This window comes from Lissotriton vulgaris, chromosome 11, assembly GCF_964263255.1.
Source record: "Lissotriton vulgaris chromosome 11, aLisVul1.2, whole genome shotgun sequence".
Classification (NCBI taxonomy): Eukaryota; Metazoa; Chordata; class Amphibia; order Caudata; family Salamandridae; genus Lissotriton; species Lissotriton vulgaris.
The window spans coordinates 408,513,320-408,534,936 of NC_141699.1; the positions used below are offsets into that span (position 1 = coordinate 408,513,320).

Genomic DNA, 21,617 nt, shown 5'->3' on the forward strand with positions numbered 1-21,617 from the left:
TTGTTGTCTTAGGTGTGTAAATAAATATATGCATCCTGTACTTGTAACCACATCTCTGCTTAAAATGCACGTGTATTGCAGCACAAAAATCAGGCCTACAGACCTTTGCAGATTATAGTCAATTAGCTTTAAGACAGTACTACACAGCAAGCACAAGGAGCATGTTTAGGGACTATTGGTTGCCAGTTTCACCAATCACTGAGTTTAGAAAGTTTACATGTGACTAAAGACTCTGAATGCCACTGGTCAGAACTACTCTTGGGATGTGGTCATACTCACCCACGTCAAACTCATAGCCCTGTTCATTGAAGGTGTGGCAGCAGCCTCCAGTCTTTGCCAGCTGCTCCACCACCACGACTCGCTTCCCAGCTTTGGCCAGCATGGCGGCGGCTGCCAGGCCACCTATGCCGCTGCCGATCACCACAGCGTCCAGGTTCTGTGGAACTTTCTCCTTCTCAAATCCTAAGGAAAGATAAAGAGGTAAGTGAGAGATGAACAGAAGGCACTCAACCGCATGATACTGCATGCAAGCTCAAAAGAGGTAAGTGATAGCTGAACAGAAGGCACTCAACCACATGATGTTGCATGCAAGCTCAAAAGAGGTAAGTGAGAGCTGAACAGAAGGCACTCAACCGCATGATACTGCATGCAAGCTCTAAAGAGGTAAGTGATAGCTGAACAGAAGGCACTCAACCACATGATGTTGCATGCAAGCTCAAAAGAGGTAAGTGAGAGCTGAACAGAAGGCACTCAACCGCATGATACTGCATGCAAGCTCAAAAGAGGTAAGTGATAGCTGAACAGAAGGCACTCAACCACATGATGTTGCATGCAAGCTCAAAAGAGGTAAGTGAGAGATGAACAGAAGGCACTCAACCGCATGATACTGCATGCAAGCTCTAAAGAGGTAAGTGAGAGCTGAACAGAAGGCACTCAACCGCATGATACTGCATGCAAGCTCAAAAGAGGTAAGTGAGAGCTGAACAGAAGGCACTCAACCGCATGATACTGCATGCAAGCTCAAAAGAGGTAAGTGAGAGATGCACAGAAGGCACTCAACCGCATGATACTGCTTGCAAGCTCAAAAAGGCACCACAATAGTAGCCAGAGCAACAGATGGAAATCACAGGCAAGAAACTCCTAAATGTACATCGAAGACCTTATCCCAAATCAACCAAAACAGTATTGGATATCTAATACAGAGAGTGTTTCGGCGAGACATTACCAAAGAAGGAAGATACACAAGTAGTAATATGAAGAATTTTCACATGTGTCTGGGTGAAGGTGGTGCCCACATTTCAGAGTATATACATCTGAGTCTGTACTGGGTCCAGCTGAATAAAACATCTCAATAGGATGAGTGGTGCACCCTTTATCATAGCTAGCGGCTTCCCATGTACAGAGGGTCCTGCACAAGGCTTTTTTGCTAGTTTGAGGGGAATAATCAAAGACAAGTTTCAGGAAAGAGACCAACACCATTCTCACCGCCAAATCCCTTGGATAGGTCTGACTCATCTAGGGAAAGTCTTCTCTAACCTGTGTACATTAGCCCTAGTTCCCCACACGTACCCCTACAATGAGGCTCACATTGCAATGGCATCTGCTGCTGCCAGCTGGAGATTGATTTCTCTCCATCCTCCCAAGAAGCCTCTTTAGGTCTTCATTTCCTTGTCTAGTGTGGTGGAGAGCGGCTTGATAGGATCTTGTAAGCCTCTGTGCCGCCCACCCCTAACTCTCGCCTCCTGTTAAGGCACATCTAATGATGAAGCCCCTGTCTGAATTTTTTTTTAACTTTACACCTAAATTTGGGGGTCAGGGGCACAGGCAAGATCCATCTATGTGTCCAGGGGTAGACCCTAACTTACTCAAAAAGTTGCTAGAAGTTAAAGTGGTGACATGCTATACATCATCTACACACTGCTTCTTAGGGTGGAAGTGGTTTGTTGGTTGGTTAGTAACTGTATTCGATCTTAATTGATAAGGTCATAAAACTATACAGATCATACATTATTCAAGATATATATGAAAGATACATCATAAATAGTATAATTAAAACGTCACGGAAATGTACAGGCAAGAACCAATTAGGATAGTAAAACCGTTCATTAAGTTATTCAGACTTGCTTATTAGTAGCTCATAAAGTGCATAGTAATTATAGTGCTAACCGTGCCCTTTGTAAACAATACCAATTAAATTAGTAAAATACATTGTAATGGCGAATATATAAGTTATAAAATACATTTTAAAATAGTTATCGAATTAGTCTCTTGCCAATCAGTTATTATTAAATATTAGTTAATGCTTTTTCCTTTAAACAATCTAATGCCTCACTAACCTCCTTTTTGATAGAGCCGAACATAAGTACGATGCTACACAATAGTTGGTATTGTCGTATTTTGACGATGGCTGGGTTAGCGCTTAGCTTTGCTACACGTTTCCCGCTTAAATTAGCTATACGTAGAAACGCCATTTTGTATGTGTTGGCGGCCATCTTAGATCATGAGCGGCCTCGTGGCCGGCGTGCCCTTTAGTCCTTTGTCCGTTCCATTGACCACTCGAGTCTGCCCAGCAACAGGCTATTTTTAGTATTGGTCAAGGTCACACATGCGCAGTTCACACTGACCAGTCACTCCTTAGGAATGTGCCGCAAACTGACCAGTGGGTTTGAAACCCTCCAATGAGCTGGCAGTATTCCAAAATATGCCCTTATATGTACATAATGTTCTGCAACTTTGTGCCGCGTGTACGTTTTATTACCTGTAGAATCATATAAAAGAAAGGGTCACACCGATGTTCGGTGTGATACCTCGTGCATTACCGAAGGGTGCTGTATGAGTGTACCACCACCCCATGGGGTCTTAATAAACTTGTTCTTTGACTTTTACAGTTTCCGTGCCAACAGTTCTTGAATGTAAGTGGGTTATCTTCGGAGCATGTAGGCCTTGGGAACCCTGATTACTTCAAATTGGCGACCATGAAGGGACTCATCGGCGACTCGGATGCCCGAAGGAGAGGTCGTGACGAAGGCTTGGAAACTCACCATGGACGCGCGCTGCCACGAGTGACCCGAGTCTTGGCTGCCACGGTGTTTCTTCCTTCCCTTCCGATCTGACCTTCCGGGTGGCGCCGGTCTCCGACTGAGTTTTCGAGTGTCTGCGTTGCTGAGAAAGTGCCGTTTGGCTGATTTGGCTTACAAGACCTTGGCAGTTGGAATCTGGACCTTTGAGAATTTGGGTAAGATTTGTGATCGGTAAGGTAGTCCTTGGAGGCTTGCCGAATTATGACCTATGACTTTTGATTTGAGTTAGCTAACATTTGTGAATTTGTGAACTTTGAATTTATATGTGTAGTGCACTTCACATAGGCAGGCATGTAGAGATGTTTCTCTAACTTTGTTTTTCCCTTTGAGCGGCACATTTGTGTGAAGTACTGTAAGTGCCTTTTTATACGGTGTCACGCTTTCGTGATACCTTTTGAACATGCCTGTTTTTAGCACGCTTCGAGGGATGTGTTGTCTTGGAAATGGTACCACAATTAGGTTAGCGGAATCCCAGCCGGCTCCCCCAGAGGGAACGCCAAATCGCGAAATGTATATTAAACATGGCCTTCCCCCTATTATGTACAGTAAATTATGGCATAAGTACACAAAGGCCGATCCTGAATTGCAATGGCCTCTACATGGGTCGTTCGATTTACGTAAAGTACAGTTTGTAGAGCAATGTTTGTTTCAACGCAGGTCTAGACAAAACATGTTTGATTGTGTGCGAATGTGGGAGAAAGCGGTGCGTGAGCGAATGAAACGTGAAGTTGCCTTGGCGGACAAAGAGCAGCGCAAGGCTGCTCGGGATAAGGCTTTACAGCTTGAGGAAAAAGAGGCTCAGGAGAAAAGAGAGAGGGAGGAACGGGAACATAAATTACAAACGACGGGTCAATTCCCTATTCGTCGACCGCTTTATCCTGTCCTTAATAATGAAATTGATGATTTTTCATTGCTAGATCGGTCACCGCCTCCGTATGTTTCGCCAACGGCTCCAGCTGAAGATTCGGGTGATGATGGGCAGGATAAGACGGAAAAGAAGGGTATAACTGCTCTCAGGTTTACCACAGAGAGGTCCGCGCATTTACGTAGTTGGGCTCGTAAAGTGAATAAGAAATGTGTTTCTCAGGATCAGTTGCTTGTGGAGAAGAGGGCGTGGTCGGATCTTGAATTAATGTATTTTCTGTCTAGTTTGGCGGATGAAGTGGTTGCCTCGTTTCGTGAACTTTCAGACACGTTAGAACCTAAATCGTTGTCAGTGTATCGTGAGAATTTGGTTAAAGGTGTATTTGATCTTGCAGATGTTGACGACCTATTCAAGCAACTGATCCAGCTGCGAGACGGGACAACTGGATTGCGGGAGGAGCGGAAAAGGAGGCAAAAGGAGTCCGAATCGGAAAATAATGGGCAGATTAAGGAGTGTTCTCTTCGGGGTCCAGATAAGAGTTTTGCATTGCATGTTATGCCTATGCGTGAAGCCGCGCCTTTGTATGTTCCACCTAAAGGGGAAGGTACAGATGATGATAAATCATCGAAGGATGCGAAAGGGTATTTTGTATATAACTGGGTATATACGCCTTGGAATAGAGCAGATGTTATGGCTTTGAAAAACTCTTTACCTGACCTTCGAAAAAACCCGGCGGCATTTTATGAAGGGGTGGAAGGGGCTATTTCGTCTTGTGTGATGACTCTTGTGGATATAGATTTGTTTTTTGGGCTAATTCTACCACCTGATATGTGGAGACAAATTCGTAAAAATAATGATGAAACGACATTGGGGGGCACCTGGAAAGAAATTAATGCTGCAGATTTAGACAGGGAACCAGCATGTAAGCCTTGTCAGTTAATTCTAGATCTCCCGGCAGCTATTCTGACTAAATTAAAGACGCTTGTTCCCTCTAAAAAGATTGATTGGACTATGTTGACGTCGTGCAAACAGAAACCCGATGAAACGGTCTCAGATTTCTTTACACGCTTTGAGGAGGCATTTCATGATTACAGTGGTCAATCTTTGACAGATGATACGGGTCGGCATTTGTTTGTAGATAAGTATGTGGCTAATCTCCTACCGGAGATTGCAAAAAGATTGAAGTCGAGTGAAAGTTCCTGGGCCACGGCGACCCCAGCGTCTTTGTTAACTATGGCTCAGTACTATGAGCGGCAGGAATTGGAGGCTAAAGAAAGTGTAGAGAAAAAGGTGAAGGAATTGAAAACGAAGGTGATGTTGGCGCAGGTTCGGGGAACACAGGGTAGAGGGAATGATAGAGGTAGACGGGGTGGAGGAAATACGTCGTATGGTCGTACGGACATAGCGGAGGATCAGTGTGCTTATTGTAAGGAGTTTGGGCATTGGGCCGAAGATTGTCCGGTACTTCGTGAGCAGCGTAGTCAGCGTGGTCGAGGAGGCGGAAGGTCAAGAGGAGGTTATACGGGAGCGAGAGGTGGCGGAAGTGATCGTGGAAAGGTTGAGGAGAGGGGCCGTGGCCAGGATGAACGAAACATGTTTGATAGGCGGAATCAATATCAGATTTTGGAGGGAGAGAATGTGGAACACCAGGATTATGTGCATGCATAGGACTGCGTAGGATGGGGTAAGGAATCAGTTGAAGTGCCGGTAGATCAGCAGGGTCCATATATAACATCGGGTATTCTGGGTTCTACTGATCAATTTCTAGTCGATACAGGAGCTACACGTAGCGCTTTGTCGAAAAACTTGGTTCTGAGGGCTCCCCTGTCTGGCGAAATGATTACATGTGTAGGGTTTGATGGCACACCCTCCCCCAGCCCATTGTCCAAGCCCCTTGCACTATGTCTTGACAAATATTTTAGTTTTGGTCAATTCTTGTTATCACCCCATACCCCAGATAATATCCTGGGTATTGACTTGCTTAAATATTTTCGAGCAACAATACGTTGCGCTCCTGAGGGAGTGCGGGTTATTCTGAATGACAATTATCCTGACCCTGACAGGTTTTACGCCATCTCAGATATTTCAGCTTTGGCCTCTCTACCGCATACGTTATGGGCGACCTCAGATACGGATGTGGGAGAGATGCGTATTCCACCGATACATATTACTGTTAAGGAGGGGGCCCCTCTACCACGAGTGCCACAATATAAGATTTCGAGAGAAGGTGAAATTGCATTGACACATATTGTTCAGGATTTGATTTCTGTAGGGGTGGTGGAGGAGGTCCCTTATAATGTTTGCAACAGCCCTATTCTTCCGATCCTTAAGAGAGATACTGACGGCAAAGTCTATCGCTTTATTATTGATTTGCGGGAGATCAACAAAATTGTCATTCCCCAATACCCGGTGGTGTCCGATATTACGACCTTGCTTACTTTGGTTCCACCAAAGGCCACCACGTTTAGTGTCATTGATTTAAAGAATGCGTTCTTTTCCATCCCTGTTCATCCTGATAGCAGATACCTGTTTGGCTTTACGCTAAATAATAAATCGTATAGATTTTGTCGTGTTCCCCAAGGATATACTGAAAGCCCTAGCATCTATAGCCAGGCTTTGAAAAGGCAGTTGGATTCCTTTAAATTGCAGTCTGGCGTTGCTCTCATCCAGTACGTGGATGACCTTCTGCTTGCTGCTGACTCTTATGCACAATGTGAACAGAGTACACTTGCGTTGCTTTCCTTTTTGGCACAGAACAATCATAAGGTTTCGAAGAAAAAGCTTCAATACTGTAGACCTCAGGTGACCTACCTCGGTCATCTGTTGTCTAAGCAGACCCTCCAGCTTATCGCGATTTCGCGATTTGCAAAAAAATCGCGAAATCGGCAGATCCCTGCAAATGCCGCGATATTTACATAAACGGCCGCGAAATCCGCCGTTTCCCGCTTCTTAAATGCCCAATCACAGCCAGCAGATGAGCGGAGAGCAGGAAGGAGACCAGGCACGACGACTCTTCTCCAGCCCAGGAACACGGAAGCGGGAGCGGCAATACCTTTGCTTCGGGTATGTTGGTATTGTGAAAATTAGCATTGGGCAAAATCTCTAAATAAATCAACACGAAGGCACTGCCAGGGATAAGGGTCACAGGAAAGTAAACGAAATAAGGCATCACATCAGAGCCGACTCTGATTTCGCCATTGTGTGAAAGTTTCAGCCCGGACACACATTTGTTTGAAGGAAGGAAGATTGCCTCGGCAGAGTGGCGCTGCAGGGGCCATAATATGAATAATGGTCTTTGAATGACCTGTGAACCGCTTGGGTGCGGCTGTGTGTGTGCCCCCGGAAAACGTGCCACAATTCAATTAGGCAGAGATAAACAGGGCATACTACGTGCAGTACTAACTACGCCAGATGTTTTTTTAATTAAGTAGCCCATGTGTAGATTCTATCCTGGAACTGTTCAGAGCAAAATTCTTTACAGCTATTCGATATTGCTTCTTTTCATACGGCTCTAAATTGTAACTATACTTGTGAATCCTTCCCTCTTAAACTGTGTCTCCTCTTATTAGGGCTCAGAATTAGTTTATTAAAGCCCTGTTTCTTAAAATTGGGGATACACACTATTAATGAGGCGACTGCATTGTGTGTGCTGGGTCAAGATGTACAGCAATTCTGCAGATGGGTGAAATATTGTGACCTTGCTATCAGAAAACTTGAAAGGTAAAGAATAGAACCCATGCTGAATTGTAAATAAACAGAATGTACATAGCTCCATGTTGGCAAATAACTCAAACAGTAAGATATCTGTGTTTGTTGGCGAAAAAAAACCCAAATAAAATGCCGCTAAATGCCGCTAAATTTTCATTTTTGTGCCGCTAAATTTTCATTTTTGTGCCGCTAAATTTGCCAATTCATGCCGCTATATCCTGGGGGGTCTGTCTAAGGAGGGGCGTGCATTAACATCTGATCGAATTCAAGCAATTTTAGACACACCAGTCCCCCGCACGCAGAGAAATGTGCGTGCCTTCATAGGGTTGACGTCCTTCTGCAGACAATGGATTATGGGGTTTTCACATATCATAAAACCGTTGCTGGCGTTACTGTCCAAAGCCACACCAATGCCCCTTGAGTGGACAGATGAATGTCAGAAGGCTTTTGAACAGTTGAGGCAGGCCCTTTGTTCCGCACCCGTGTTAGGCACACCAGACTACACAAAACTTTTCACATTGTACGTGCATGAGAATGATGGGTGCGCGTTGTCAGTGTTAGTGCAATTACACGGGGATAAGCAGAGACCATGTGCATACTTCTCTGCCATTTTGGATCCTGTAGCACGAGGGTTGCCTGGGTGTTTTCGAGCGGTAGCAGCAACAGCAGTGGCCATACGACAGAGTGAGGGAATAGTGTTATCACACAAACTGTTGGTGTTAGTTCCACACGCAGTAGATGCCCTGCTAAACCAAACAAAGACCCAATACCTCACGAGTGCACGGCTAACAGGATATGAGCTGACACTTTTGGCGCCACATATTACACTGAAAAGATGCGCTACTTTGAACCCTGCCACTTTATTGCCCTATCCGGCCGAGGAGGGTCAGGAAGAAAAACATCATGATTGTGTTTTCCTGACCGAGGAACAGACAAAGGGTCGTGTCGACTTACAGGATGTCCCCCTTCCAGATGTGGATGGGGAACTGTGGGTTGATGGATCGTGTTTAAGGCTGCCAGATGGTACGACTTCCGCAGCCTATGCGATCACGACACTTAAGACAGTGGTAGAAACAGCTAGGATACCACAAAAGTCGGCTCAGGCAGCAGAGCTGATAGCCTTAACAAGAGCCTGCGAACTGAGTGCTGGTTTATGTGTGAACATATACACAGACCGCCGGTACGCCTTTGGAGTGGCACATGACTTCGGGCTACTCTGGAGAGAACGTGGGTTTTTGACATCTCATGGAGAGCACATTATGCACGGAGAACTAGTGCGTGATCTCCTAAATGCGCTGCTAGGCCCAAAGAAAGTAGCGATAGTAAAATGCAGTGCCCACAAAAAGATCACGGATAAAGTGGGTCAAGGAAATGCCTTTGCAGACAGTATAGCAAGACAAACGGCTATGTCCCGAACTAGCTCCCCCATGTACGTGATACAATCGCAGGCTGAGCGATGGAGTGGTGCTAGAGCAGAAATATTGGATATTCAAAAATCAGCTACTGAATCTGAACTTGCGGCATGGGCAGCAGATGGGGTACTAGATGACGAGGGTTGTTGGAGAAGCAAAGACATGGAGAAGTGGAAATTGCCTGCGGCTTACTTGCAGGCGATGGTCCAGATGACACATGGACTGGCGCATGTCGGAGCTCTTGCAATCACTCGGCTCTTAACACGAGTTTGGGAACATCCCGAGATTGCTAATACTGCGAAGAGAGTAGTGCAGACCTGCCTGGTTTGTTTACAACACAATCCTGGAAAGGGGACCCATACTCCGAAAGGAGGGTTCGTTCCACCTTCTGCGCCATTCGAGGTACTCCAGATGGATTACATCCAACTCGAGCGCTGCAACAACCTGAAGTACGTCCTAGTGGTGGTATGTGCCTTTAGCAAATGGGTTGAGGCCTTCCCCACGAAAGACAATACGGCTTTGACAACAGCTAAGGTATTTGCTTAAGGAATTCTTTCCTCGCTTTGGAGTTTGTAAATTTCTGTGGAGCGATAATGGGCCTCATTTTGTTGGGAAGATTGTGGAATATGTACTGAAGGGGTTAGGGATTCAGCAGAAGTTCCACGCTGTATTCCACCCTCAGTCAGCAGGTTTGGTCGAGCGGTACAATGCTACGTTGAAACTTAAGCTGGCCAAAATTGTGGCGTCTACATCGTTGAAGTGGCCAGATGCTTTGCCGCTAGCGCTACTCTCTCTTAGATCAGTACCCCATTCACGAACTGGCCTTACGCCTTATGAGGTGGTGTTTGGGCGCCCCATGAACATTTGGGGGGTGCCTAAGCCGCGACTAATACATGATGTGCCTTGTGTTATGATGAATGATTATTTGGCACGATTAACAAATGATTTACTCTCTATTCATCAACAGGTTCGAGAAGCGCTCCCTGACAACTCTACTGGAGAAGGCCATGATCTCCGTCCTGGGGACCACGTTATGATTCGGTCGTTTGAGAGAGCAAGCAGTTTGGAGCCCAGGTGGAAGGGTCCCGAACAGGTCCTTCTTGCAACCCGAACGGCTGTACGAGTGACCAACAGGAAGCAGTGGGTGCATTCGACACACTGCCGCCGTGTCTCTCCGGATCTGGTGACTCCTACTGTGCTGACCGACTACAAAGAGATCTTGGAGAAGGAAAAGAGCCCAGCTGTGACGTCGGCCGAAGTTGAGGGAGCCTTCCCGGACCAAGCTGTTGCCGGACGAGAGCGCTACAACTTTCGTCCTCGATAAGAAGATTTTTGTATTTTTAATGACTGGTTGGTCACCGCTCCAGGTTTGTGAAACGGAAACCGGGAATTCCAAGGGGGGGGGATCAGTTCTGCCAGTGTAGCGACACCCGTCTTGGCCCGGAGAAGAAAACAACGGCTACCTCGGAGTTCAGCACCACATTTTTCTTTTTTTTTAGGTATACACGCATGTGTATGTGACACTTTGTGACCAATTTGAACTATTTGAGACTCTGCAAAGGTTTTCAGAACTATGGCATTATCAGCAGCACAAGATAAGAGACTCTTGGGTGCCATTCTCTTTGTCCTGACTATTGTAGTGATTGCGGTAATAGCCTGGGTAGTCGAACTTGTGGTACCTGCACGTGAACATTTGCTGCCGACTACCCCGGCTCCATCTGAACATTTCCATTTCACCCTGCCTTATCATGAAGAACGGCACCGACAGACTTATCTGAACAATAGTTTTATTCAGATCCTACATCATACACACAATATGACAAATACTTCAAATTGCTGGGTGTGTGGGATGTTGCCTGGGCATCAGAAGAAAGGGGGTACTCCACTCATCCCTCTCCCGTTTTCACATAATGGATCCTGTAATGCATTTTATACTCTCCTCTTTACTTTGAGATGGCCTACAAAAGGGGGAGTGCTTTTCCGTTTAAATAAATTGTGTCATCATGATCGGGATGGGTATCCACAAGCTGAGGGTACTCGATTTGAATATGAGGAGTACCGCCCTGACAATGTGTCTGCTTCACGAATGTATAGCAACCAGCGAAATGTCAATGTATCGAATGCACATGTTATCAACGTTATCGCTACCAAAGCAGACCTATGTATACGTAATAAAGGTGTAATTTCTGTTGGGAAAAGTGAATGTAACACCACACTCACGTTTGATAGTCCTACTGGTATATCGTTTGTTACCTCCCGAAATACCTACTTCATCTGTGGAACGAAGGGTTATCATCAGCTTCCTTTTGGATGGTCAGGCACTTGCTATGTGTCTTTTGTATTGCCACCCGTATTCATTGCCCCACCAATGTATCACAACAACTACATCCTCTATCACGACTTTGTTTTAAATCGTGATAAACGCTCCCTTGTCTTGGACGATGTTGATCAAACGGACACTACCTTGCAACAATATGTGGACTTTAATTTGGGTTTGTTCTCTTTCGTTGGGGCAGCTTTGAACAGTCGAAAGATCCGACGACTAACTCGTGTTGTTGAGGCTGTGGCTAATGATACCGCAATTGCACTTGGAAATATCACTGAAGAAGTACAGATTTCTAGAATTGTTGCGCTTCAGAATCGGATGGTTTTGGATGTAGTGTTAGCTGACCGTGGGGGGGCATGTAGAATCATCGGAAGTAGCTGTTGCGTCTACATACCTGATAATTCACCATCTGTATATGATGCTATCACTAAACTACATAAGATAGCGGCTGAAATACATCCAGATAATGGTACTTGGACTCTGTCAGGATGGTTCTGGTCAACACTCACCACCTGGGGATGGAAACTGTTAACGATTCTATGTGTCATTGTGGGAATTCTGTTTTTCATTTGCTTGTGTATCCAATGTGGCCCAGTTTTTTGTTCTATGTGCTTGTCAGTCTGTGTACCATCGAGACGAGCTCTTGCTCATGACAAAATGATGCTTCATAAAGAAGTAACACAAATAATGCTAATTGATATAGAAGATGAACATCCTGATTATGTCCACTATGAGGTAGCTTCAGCTAAACGCTAAAAGGGTCGTCTGTCGTATTTTGACGATGGCTGGGTTAGCGCTTAGCTTTGCTACACGTTTCCCGCTTAAATTAGCTATACGTAGAAACGCCATTTTGTATGTGTTGGCGGCCATCTTAGATCATGAGCGGCCTCGTGGCCGGCGTGCCCTTTAGTCCTTTGTCCGTTCCATTGACCACTCGAGTCTGCCCAGCAACAGGCTATTTTTAGTATTGGTCAAGCTCACACATGCGCAGTTCACACTGACCAGTCACTCCTTAGGATTGTGCCGCAAACTGACCAGTGGGTTTGAAACCCTCCAATGAGCTGGCAGTATTCCAAAATATGCCCTTATATGTACATAATGTTCTGCAACTTTGTGCCGCGTGTACGTTTTATTACCTGTAGAATCATATAAAAGAAAGGGTCACACCGATGTTCGGTGTGATACCTCGTGCATTACCGAAGGGTGCTGTATGAGTGTACCACCACCCCATGGGGTCTTAATAAACTTGTTCTTTGACTTTTACAGTTTCCGTGCCAACAGTTCTTGAATGTAAGTGGGTTATCTTCGGAGCATGTAGGCCTTGGGAACCCTGATTACTTCAGTATATGGATTAGGGATCATTTGGAGGAAAAACAGGGCAGGACTGCACTGGACAAAGTTATATTTTAACAGTAATGGGCGAATATACTTTTTCCGAATACATGAATACAATTTACAGAAAAATACATTTTGCAATGAGGTTCACATTGCAATGGCATCTGCTGCTGACAGCTGGAGATTGATTTCTCTCCATCCTCCCAAGAAGCCTCTTTAGGTCTTAATTTCCTCGTCTAGTGTGGTGGAGAGCGGATTGATAGGATCTTGTAAGCCGGTGTGCCGCCCACCCCTACCTCTCGCCTCCTGTTAAGGCACATCTAATGATGAAGCCCCTGTCTGAATTTTTTTTTAACTTTACACCTCACTTTGGGTGACAGGGACACAGGCAAGATCCATCTCTGTGTTCAGGGGTAGAACCTAACTTACTCAAAGGGTTGCTAGTAGTAAAAGTGGTGACATGCTATACATCATCTACACACTGCTTTTTAGGGTGGAAGTGGATCTGGGCTCCATGCAACTACACCTCATCTCTAGCTCAGTCCAACTACGCAATAATGGCATGGGACTAGGATTGCTCTGGGGAATCTGATTGCTGGTGGCTAAGGAACAGTTGCCAGCAGACCAGTCCTAAGACATGCAAAATACTGTAGTGATGAAATTGAAGTAAAACAAAGAAAACTCAAAGAGAAAGCGATGTGGGCACAAGTACAGGTTGCAGAGCATCAAGTAGCTCAATTAGAAAATAAAATTACAGAAGGGAATCAAAATAGAGTATAAGGAAATTTTAGTAAGCCAAAATTAACTGGAAATATAGAAGAATTAAAAAAGAAATATCCATGTCATGATTGCGGTAGGATGGGACATTGGAGGAAAGAGTGTAAGTATCCACCGAAAGTTAATCCAGAAAAGATATCATTGAATTTGCAGGTGCAGAATGAGATAATTCAGCAGCCATCGCCACAGCAACAGGTAGTTATCCACACTGTCAGGCGCCACAACCTCCACTTCCTCACAATGTAAACCTACAGAGATACAATACAGAGACAGGATTCTACGCAGGAGATCAGGTAACAAGAAATAACAGAACGCATGTCCGCAATATTGGATGAAAGAAGACAGAAATGAATGGGATGACATTTTCTGACGGTGCCTGAGAGGGGGAGGAGAGTGCGTGCTTGGCACTACTCTAGAGGTAGATCAATCTGGTCCTTTTGTGAATGGAAAGGTGAATGATGTAGATGTGACTTTCCTAGTGGACACATGTGCTACCCGTTCTACTGTTAGATCAGGGGAAATTCAAATTCTTCCTCTCTCGGTTGAACATATTCAAGTTGTAGGTGTAGCTAATCAGCAGATTAAAACGTCCTTAACAAAACCAATTGAAATTGGAAATTTCAAAGATATGCATAGATTTATAGTGTGTGACAGTAGTCCTGTAAATCTTCTTGGAAGGGATATACTATGTAAAATGAAATGTGCCATTTATTGCTCACCAGATGGCATTGAGCTTCAAACTCCATATGAAGATAGTTTGTATAAAATGACAATGACACTTGAAGCAGAAAAGAATAGTATGTTTCCCGTGTTTGATCGAGAGAAAATACCTGACAAATTGAAAGTGATAGTCAGAGAGCAGGTGTGGGATTTCACAGGAGAAGATATTGGATTGATGAAAAACGTAGATCCTGTGAAAGTTTCTGTGAAAGAAGGAATACGTTATCCAAATATTCCTCAGTACAAAATGACAGCTGAAACAATTGAAGGAATAACACCAGTAATAGAAAAGATGATTGAGCAAGGGATTTTGAGAGAATTAGAAAGCAGTCCTTGTAATTCGCCAATAATGGGATTGAAAAAGCCTATCGGAACGTTCAGAATAGTGCAGGACCTGAGAAAAGTAAATAGGATAATTGTTCCATGTTGTCCAATTGTGCCAAACCCAGCAGTAATTTTATATCAAATTCCACATGATGCAGAATGGTATACTGTCATTGATCTATGTAATGCGTTCTTCACGGTTCCATTACCCCCTGAAAGCCAACCAATATTTGCGTTCCAATTCAGAGACCGTATTTTGGCATGGTGCCGAATTCCTCAGGGGTATACTGAAAGTCCCTCAATCTTTAATCAATTGTTAAAGAAATCATTAGAAAATGTAAGTCTACCTGGAGAGTCAGTTTTAGTGCAGTACATTGATGATTTATTACTGGCGTCAAAAACAAAAGATGCATGTGTTTCAGACACTGTTACATTGTTAAATCATCTGGCAGATGAAGGACAAAATGTCACCATCAAAGTTACAATTTTGTCAGAAAGAAGTACAATATTTGGGCCACAAGATTGCTAAGGGAATCAGACAAGTCACCTTAGAAAGAATAAAAATGATACAAGGAATGAAACCTCCAAAACACAGAGACAGGTGGGAATGTTTCTTGGAATGGTTGGATACTGTTGACAATGTATTAGTGGATTTTCACTAATAGCTAAACCCTTACAGAGATTGACAAAAGCAGATGTTAAAGACCCAATAACACTGAATAAGGCAGAACTGGAAGCTTTTGAGCAGCTAAAAACAAGTCTATGTGAAGCACCAACATTGGGAAAGCCACAATATGAAAAAGAGTTTGAACTATACTGCAGTGAGAGGGGAGGATGTGGTTTGTCAGTTTTAATACAAAGGCATGGAAAACTGCGAAAGTCAATTGCATACTTTTCTGCTGTTTTAGATCCTGTTGCAAGGGCGTTGCCAGGATGTTTAAAAGCAGCAACTGCTACAAGTATGAATATTGAACAAAGTGAAGGTATAGTGATAGGATTTCCTTTGAGAGTGTATGTACCTTATTCAGTGGACATTCTCCTCACAAGAACCAAGACACAATACCTTACCAATAATAGAATGACAAAATATGAGAAGACAATTTTAGGTATAGACAACGTTACAATTTCAAAATGTTTAAATGTGAATCCATCTACATTATTACCTGATGTCATGAATGCGGAAGTGAGAGATGAAGTGGATCATAAATGTTTGGATGTTCTAGAATACTGCACTAAACCAAGACCTGATATCAAAGATATACCTTTACCTGAATATGATTATGTGATGTTTGTTGATGGATCATGTCTGAGGACAGATGAAGGTGTACTGAGTGCTGCGTATACTGTTTGTACAGTAGTAGATGTCTTGGAAGCATCTTGTCTGAAAGGAATCCGTTCAGCTCAAATTGCAGAATTGATTGCTTTGATTCGAGCATGTGAGTTGGGAAAATAAATAAGGATTACCATAGTGACTGACAGTCAGTATGGATTTGGGGTTGTCAATGATTATGGACAACTGTGGTCCCAAAGAGGTTATATGACTACGGCAGGATCCCCCATTAGAAATGCTGAATTTGTGAAAATGTTAATTGATGCCATTCAATTGCCAGATAAGATAGCGGTGGTAAAATGCGCAGCCCATAAAAAAGATGATTATATCACTCGTGGTAACAAATATGTGGATTCAATTGCAAAATACTGTGACAAAAATCTTGCATCTATTAATCGGGATAGGCAAACTGAACATGTTTCAAGTCCTTTGATACTAACCACAGTAGTGGAGACATGGCAGGAGGTGAAACAAATGCAGGAAGAGGCTAGTGAAGAAGAAAAGGATAACTGGTTAAAGGCAGGATGTAGACAAAGAGAAGAGGATGAAATCTGGGTTTACAAAGATAAAAGACCAGAAATGCCTGATAACATGATCTCAAATATGTCCCGAATGTATCATGGTCTAGCCCATATTGGAAGAGACGTCATGATTCGAATGTTTAGACAGACATGGTACAATCCTAAGTTTAGGGTGATTGCTGAGAGCCTTTGTCAGAGATGCCTTTTGTGTCAGCAAATTAACCCAAGAAGAAAAACTGTTATGAGTTTGGGAACCATAGGACGGGAGGGAGGTCCTTTCACAAGAATGCAGTTAAATGTCATTGAATTTCCACCATGTAACAGACTTAGGTATGTACTTGTGATCATTTGTTTATTTTCACGATGGGTTGAAGCATTCCCCACTAGGAAGAATGATGGAGTGACTGTTACCAAACTCCTGTTACGAGAGATAATGCCATGTTACGGTTTCCCAGTAACAATTGAAACAGATCATGGATCTCAATTTCACAATGAACTAATGCAAATGATTTGTGAAGCACTGGACATTCGTCAAATGTTGCACTGTGCTTCCAGACCAGAAGCTTCAGGGGTGGTTGAACAAGTAAATGGAACAATAAAAAACAGAATTGCAAATATGTGTTTGGCCACCAGAAAAAAATGGCCCGATGCACTGCCACTTGTTCTAATGACCCTAAGGAGTTCTCCTGATAAAAGAACAGGATTAAGTCCCCATTAGATTTTGATGGGATGAGTAATAAGACAAGCATTTGTACCAGTTGATAAACAGTTGAGCATAAATGATGATATCATACTGGATTACTGCAAAATCTGTCTGACAAAGTAACTTCTGTGTTCCATCAGGTGGGAACCGAATCACAAACAAAAGAGAAACATCTAGCTCATGATCTAGTCCCTGGAGATTGGGTTCGAATAAAGGTTCACAGGAGAAGAAATTGTCTAGTGCCTCGTTGGCAAAAACCTTGACAAGTTATTCTGGTTAGTACCACTGCAGTTAAGTGTTCTGGAATCAAGAGGTGGGTGCACGCCAGTCACACTATTCGTGTGCCAGAGCCTGAAAATCTGCAGGAGGAGAGTGAAAGCACCACTGATTCAGACACTGAGGGCGAACCGGAAAACATTTCTGAACTTTAACTTTTGAATGGGTGCGAAGTCCAATGAGAGGGGAACATCGAGAGAGAGAAAGAGAGGTGTTCTTTGGGAACTATTCTGTCTTATTGCGGATGTCTGCGTCTCTCCATCTTGGTAATATAGTCCTTACTTATTTTCTAAACTGTAATGCTAATAAATTAATGTTTTGAATTTAACCTTTCTTTCAGGATTATGAATGTATAATTGAATTATTCTTTCAAATAGAACATAGAGATTATGCTAGGAAATGTATTCTCTAAATAGAAATTAAATTAATGGAGAATTGAGCAGGTCTTCTTGTCCTTTAGTTAACTTTTACTAGCTGATACATCGAAAATGAATAGTGGGGTGTTTTAAATTATTTCCTTTAGAGAAAACCATGGTATTAAAATTAAAACTGCAGGTGTAAATAATGTATACATTTTAAGTTTAGACATTCCGCTATAGCCCCGCGGCTCTCCTTTTAGACTTCACTGAATCCTCAGAGCAGAAAACATGTGTGAATGAATGAATGGTAAAAGTTATGGGCCCATTTGTGAGAAATTAGTGAATAGCTCCGTGGGTTAAGGTGATGGTTTCTGAATAATTTTTGGAGCCGCACTGCATCACAAGAAATGTCAACGTCTCATTCATCACTCTTCTACTCTCCTTTTATCTCTCTGCTCAAGTGCAACAATGCTCTTTTTGAAAATGCTTTCCTGGAAGCACCAACACTCCCACCCATGGTCAGCAGATATGCAACATTCCTCCAGGTTTCATTGACCAAATTCACTCATTGTTGATCCGGTTACTTGCTTCACCTTCGGTTGTGTCCCTATTCCTTACTGCGCCCTTTCAGGACAAGTTACTGACTCATGGAATTGTAAAAATAAAGTTACTGCTCAACTTGAAAAATAAATATAACATATGTGCATTGTTGGTCCCGATTGACTAATGGCTGCAGCACCACCTTTCATATAGCCGAGATACCCGCCACCCCCTCTCAACACAATCCCCAAAAGGAGTGAAACCGGAAACAGTTCTTGAAGTTTTTGGAAGTGGGATGGAGTGACCATCCCGGCCGTATTTATTAAAACAAAATTAAAACATTAAACGTTTCATGTTATGTACAATTTCATTACCATATTGCGATGTTTGGCTAACCTTAACAGATTCTCTAATACAGAGGTTCTCCTAGCCGAACTAGCAACCTACAAAACATTTCTTGACATATTGAAATTGTACAACCTAACGTTTAAGGGCCAACGGCAAGGTCATAACCGGTGTCAAGATCCCTAACCGGACTTACCCCTCCCACTTGGGATGGGCGACAGCACGGAGGCGTACCTCAAGTGCAACTACTACCAATTTCCCTTGACTTGACGGGGGCACCTAAAACTCGACGCCAGTTAAAGGTCGTTCGAATACTCGTGTGAGGTATCTATAAGGTATCGTGGCCCTTATCCCAACCCCACACAACTTACCGCATCTGCCGTCGCAGATGTCACTGGCCCCGGGAAATTCCCCAGGAGGGGGCTGTAACCCCTCCTACAAAGGAAGGGGCCTTGACCGCCTTTCCTTTACTTCCGGCGACCCATCCTTAGAAGGGACCGCCTCCCCATTGAGGGGCCAATGGCCACCTCTCCCGAGCGCTCCCATCCGTGTTGGGTGACGCCCACTCATAGGGATCTACTAATTAGTGCTCACCGATCATGACCTTATCGCCTACCAAAATAAATACGACAGTGCAAATTAACCTAAGAATACATTGGCCACTATGACCGAAAGAGCATACATCAAAATTCGACACTTAACTGAATATCTTTAATGGCAAACATACTCAAAACGAACATTCTTTATTAACTCAAAATCAACATGGCACTACAACCTGGAAACGAAAACGAAACAAAATTAATCAACTTTATTACACACAACTGGCTGTCTTCAGGGGCTGGTGGGTGGGTCAAAATTGGCTCTTCGTTCTGTCCCGAGCTCACGTGCAGCGAGGAGGTGCAGCTTCAGAGCACAAGAACAAGAGGATGTCTTCTGGTCTTGCGTCCCTTTTTATCCGTCTTCAGGGCGGGCGTATACCCGCCCCTGCCTGCCCCTGAGGGCGTGGCTGGCTGCGTCGGTGTCTAGGCCAGCCCATTCTAGGGCGGGAACGAGCGCGCCCCAGCTACGCCGCTTCGGGCATACCAGCTGAGACGCGCCTCCCGCCCAAAACGGCTTCCCGGGGGGATCGAGGCACTCGGCCATAAGTTCGGGGGGACCGATTCGGTCGCCCCTTTCCATATAGCCGAGATACCCGCCACCCCCTCTCAACACAATCCCCAAAAGGAGTGAAACCGGAAACAGTTCTTGAAGTTTTTGGAAGTGGGATGGAGTGACCATCCCGGCCGTATTTATTAAAACAAAATTAAAACATTAAACGTTTCATGTTATGTACAATTTCATTACCATATTGCGATGTTTGGCTAACCTTAACAGATTCTCTAATACAGAGGTTCTCCTAGCCGAACTAGCAACCTACAAAACATTTCTTGACATATTGAAATTGTACAACCTAACGTTTAAGGGCCAACGGCAAGGTCATAACCGGTGTCAAGATCCCTAACCGGACTTACCCCTCCCACTTGGGATGGGCGACAGCACAGAGGCGTACCTCAAGTGCAACTACTACCAATTTCCCTTGACTTGACGGGGGCACCTAAAACTCGACGCCAGTTAAAGGTCGTTCGAATACTCGTGTGAGGTATCTATAAGGTATCGTGGCCCTTATCCCAACCCCACACAACTTACCGCATCTGCCGTCGCAGATGTCACTGGCCCCGGGAAATTCCCCAGGAGGGGGCTGTAACCCCTCCTACAAAGGAAGGGGCCTTGACCGCCTTTCCTTTACTTCCGGCGACCCATCCTTAGAAGGGACCGCCTCCCCATTGAGGGGCCAATGGCCACCTCTCCCGAGCGCTCCCATCCGTGTTGGGTGACGCCCACTCATAGGGATCTACTAATTAGTGCTCACCGATCATGACCTTACCGCCACAGGCCCGGATAGTTGACCGGCTATCCGGGCCCCCCACAAAACTCCTAGCTAAAGGTCATGTACCAACGTTTTTAACCATGCTAAGAAGTCTCCTATGAGTAACTCATTTCCCACCCGAGACAAATGCACACCATCCCCTAGATACATACTGTCATCATTAATACAACCGTGCGAGATAGAATGCAATGTCCTGGAACGAAACAACCTACTCACTTTGTTATTAAGTTTTCTAACAGAATGGTTCTAAGCAGGGATCGAAACAGCCCCCCGCCACACTTTTCGTGGGATCATATGAGACCACGCAATTATGCACCCCGGAACTTTCCTCGCCAACCAACTTACGGTGGAAAGCATTGCCTCCAGGAGAAGTCGTCTACCGGTGGTGACCAAATCATTGCCCCCTAAATGTACTATGACTATAGACGGCGGTGACCTCATCCGCCCTAACAAACCCTCAAAGTAAGCTTGAAACTGGTCAATACAGAGACCGCCCCTTCCGTAGAAGGACATCCTGTACCCGTATTCCCCAGCTACGTGAATCATGTCACCTGCTTTGAATACGTCTGCGGCACGCCTCACGTATGAGTGGCCCACGACCCACACCTCCTTTCTCACAGCCGGTGATGTCTGACCGCTGGCCCGGTGTTGGGTCGACTGCATAGTCCGCCCCGCCTCGAAGGCTTGCGTAACTGAAAACCAAACAAAAGACAAGAAGCGTGAGTACATTATTACAGCTTCACAACATGTGCAACCGCACATACCTCTTATAACAACTGGAGGACCAACGCCCCACTCGTTTTACTTGTTCCACATTAAGACCCCTGGCTGCAGCTTCAGTGGCAGCCCCTATCCGAAAGGAGTGGGTCCCAAACTCACCCGGGTTCAAGCCTGCTGCGGTAATTGACATCGCGAGCACCCGCTGAAACTGAAACTTTGTCAGTGGGGTGGCGTCCGCGTGTCTCAACATTGTCCCCCCCCATGATGCCACCCTTTGTGCTAGGTAATCCTCTAAACACCTCACCGGACACATGGAGGACCCTGGAATCCTGCGAATGACTATGCAGTC

At 44.6% G+C, this 21,617-nt stretch overlaps 1 protein-coding gene across 1 annotated transcript in view; it reads right to left on the reverse strand.

Moving 5' to 3' along the window:
* The window catches only part of LOC147679893 (all-trans-retinol 13,14-reductase-like), a 221,280-nt gene that overhangs the window by 131,239 nt on the left and 68,424 nt on the right, over nt 1-21,617 (reverse strand). The window contains exon 2 of the mRNA XM_086943456.1: nt 280-462. Within this exon, the coding sequence (XP_086799582.1) occupies nt 280-462 (183 nt within the window). The remainder of the gene's footprint in view (nt 1-279; nt 463-21,617) is intronic.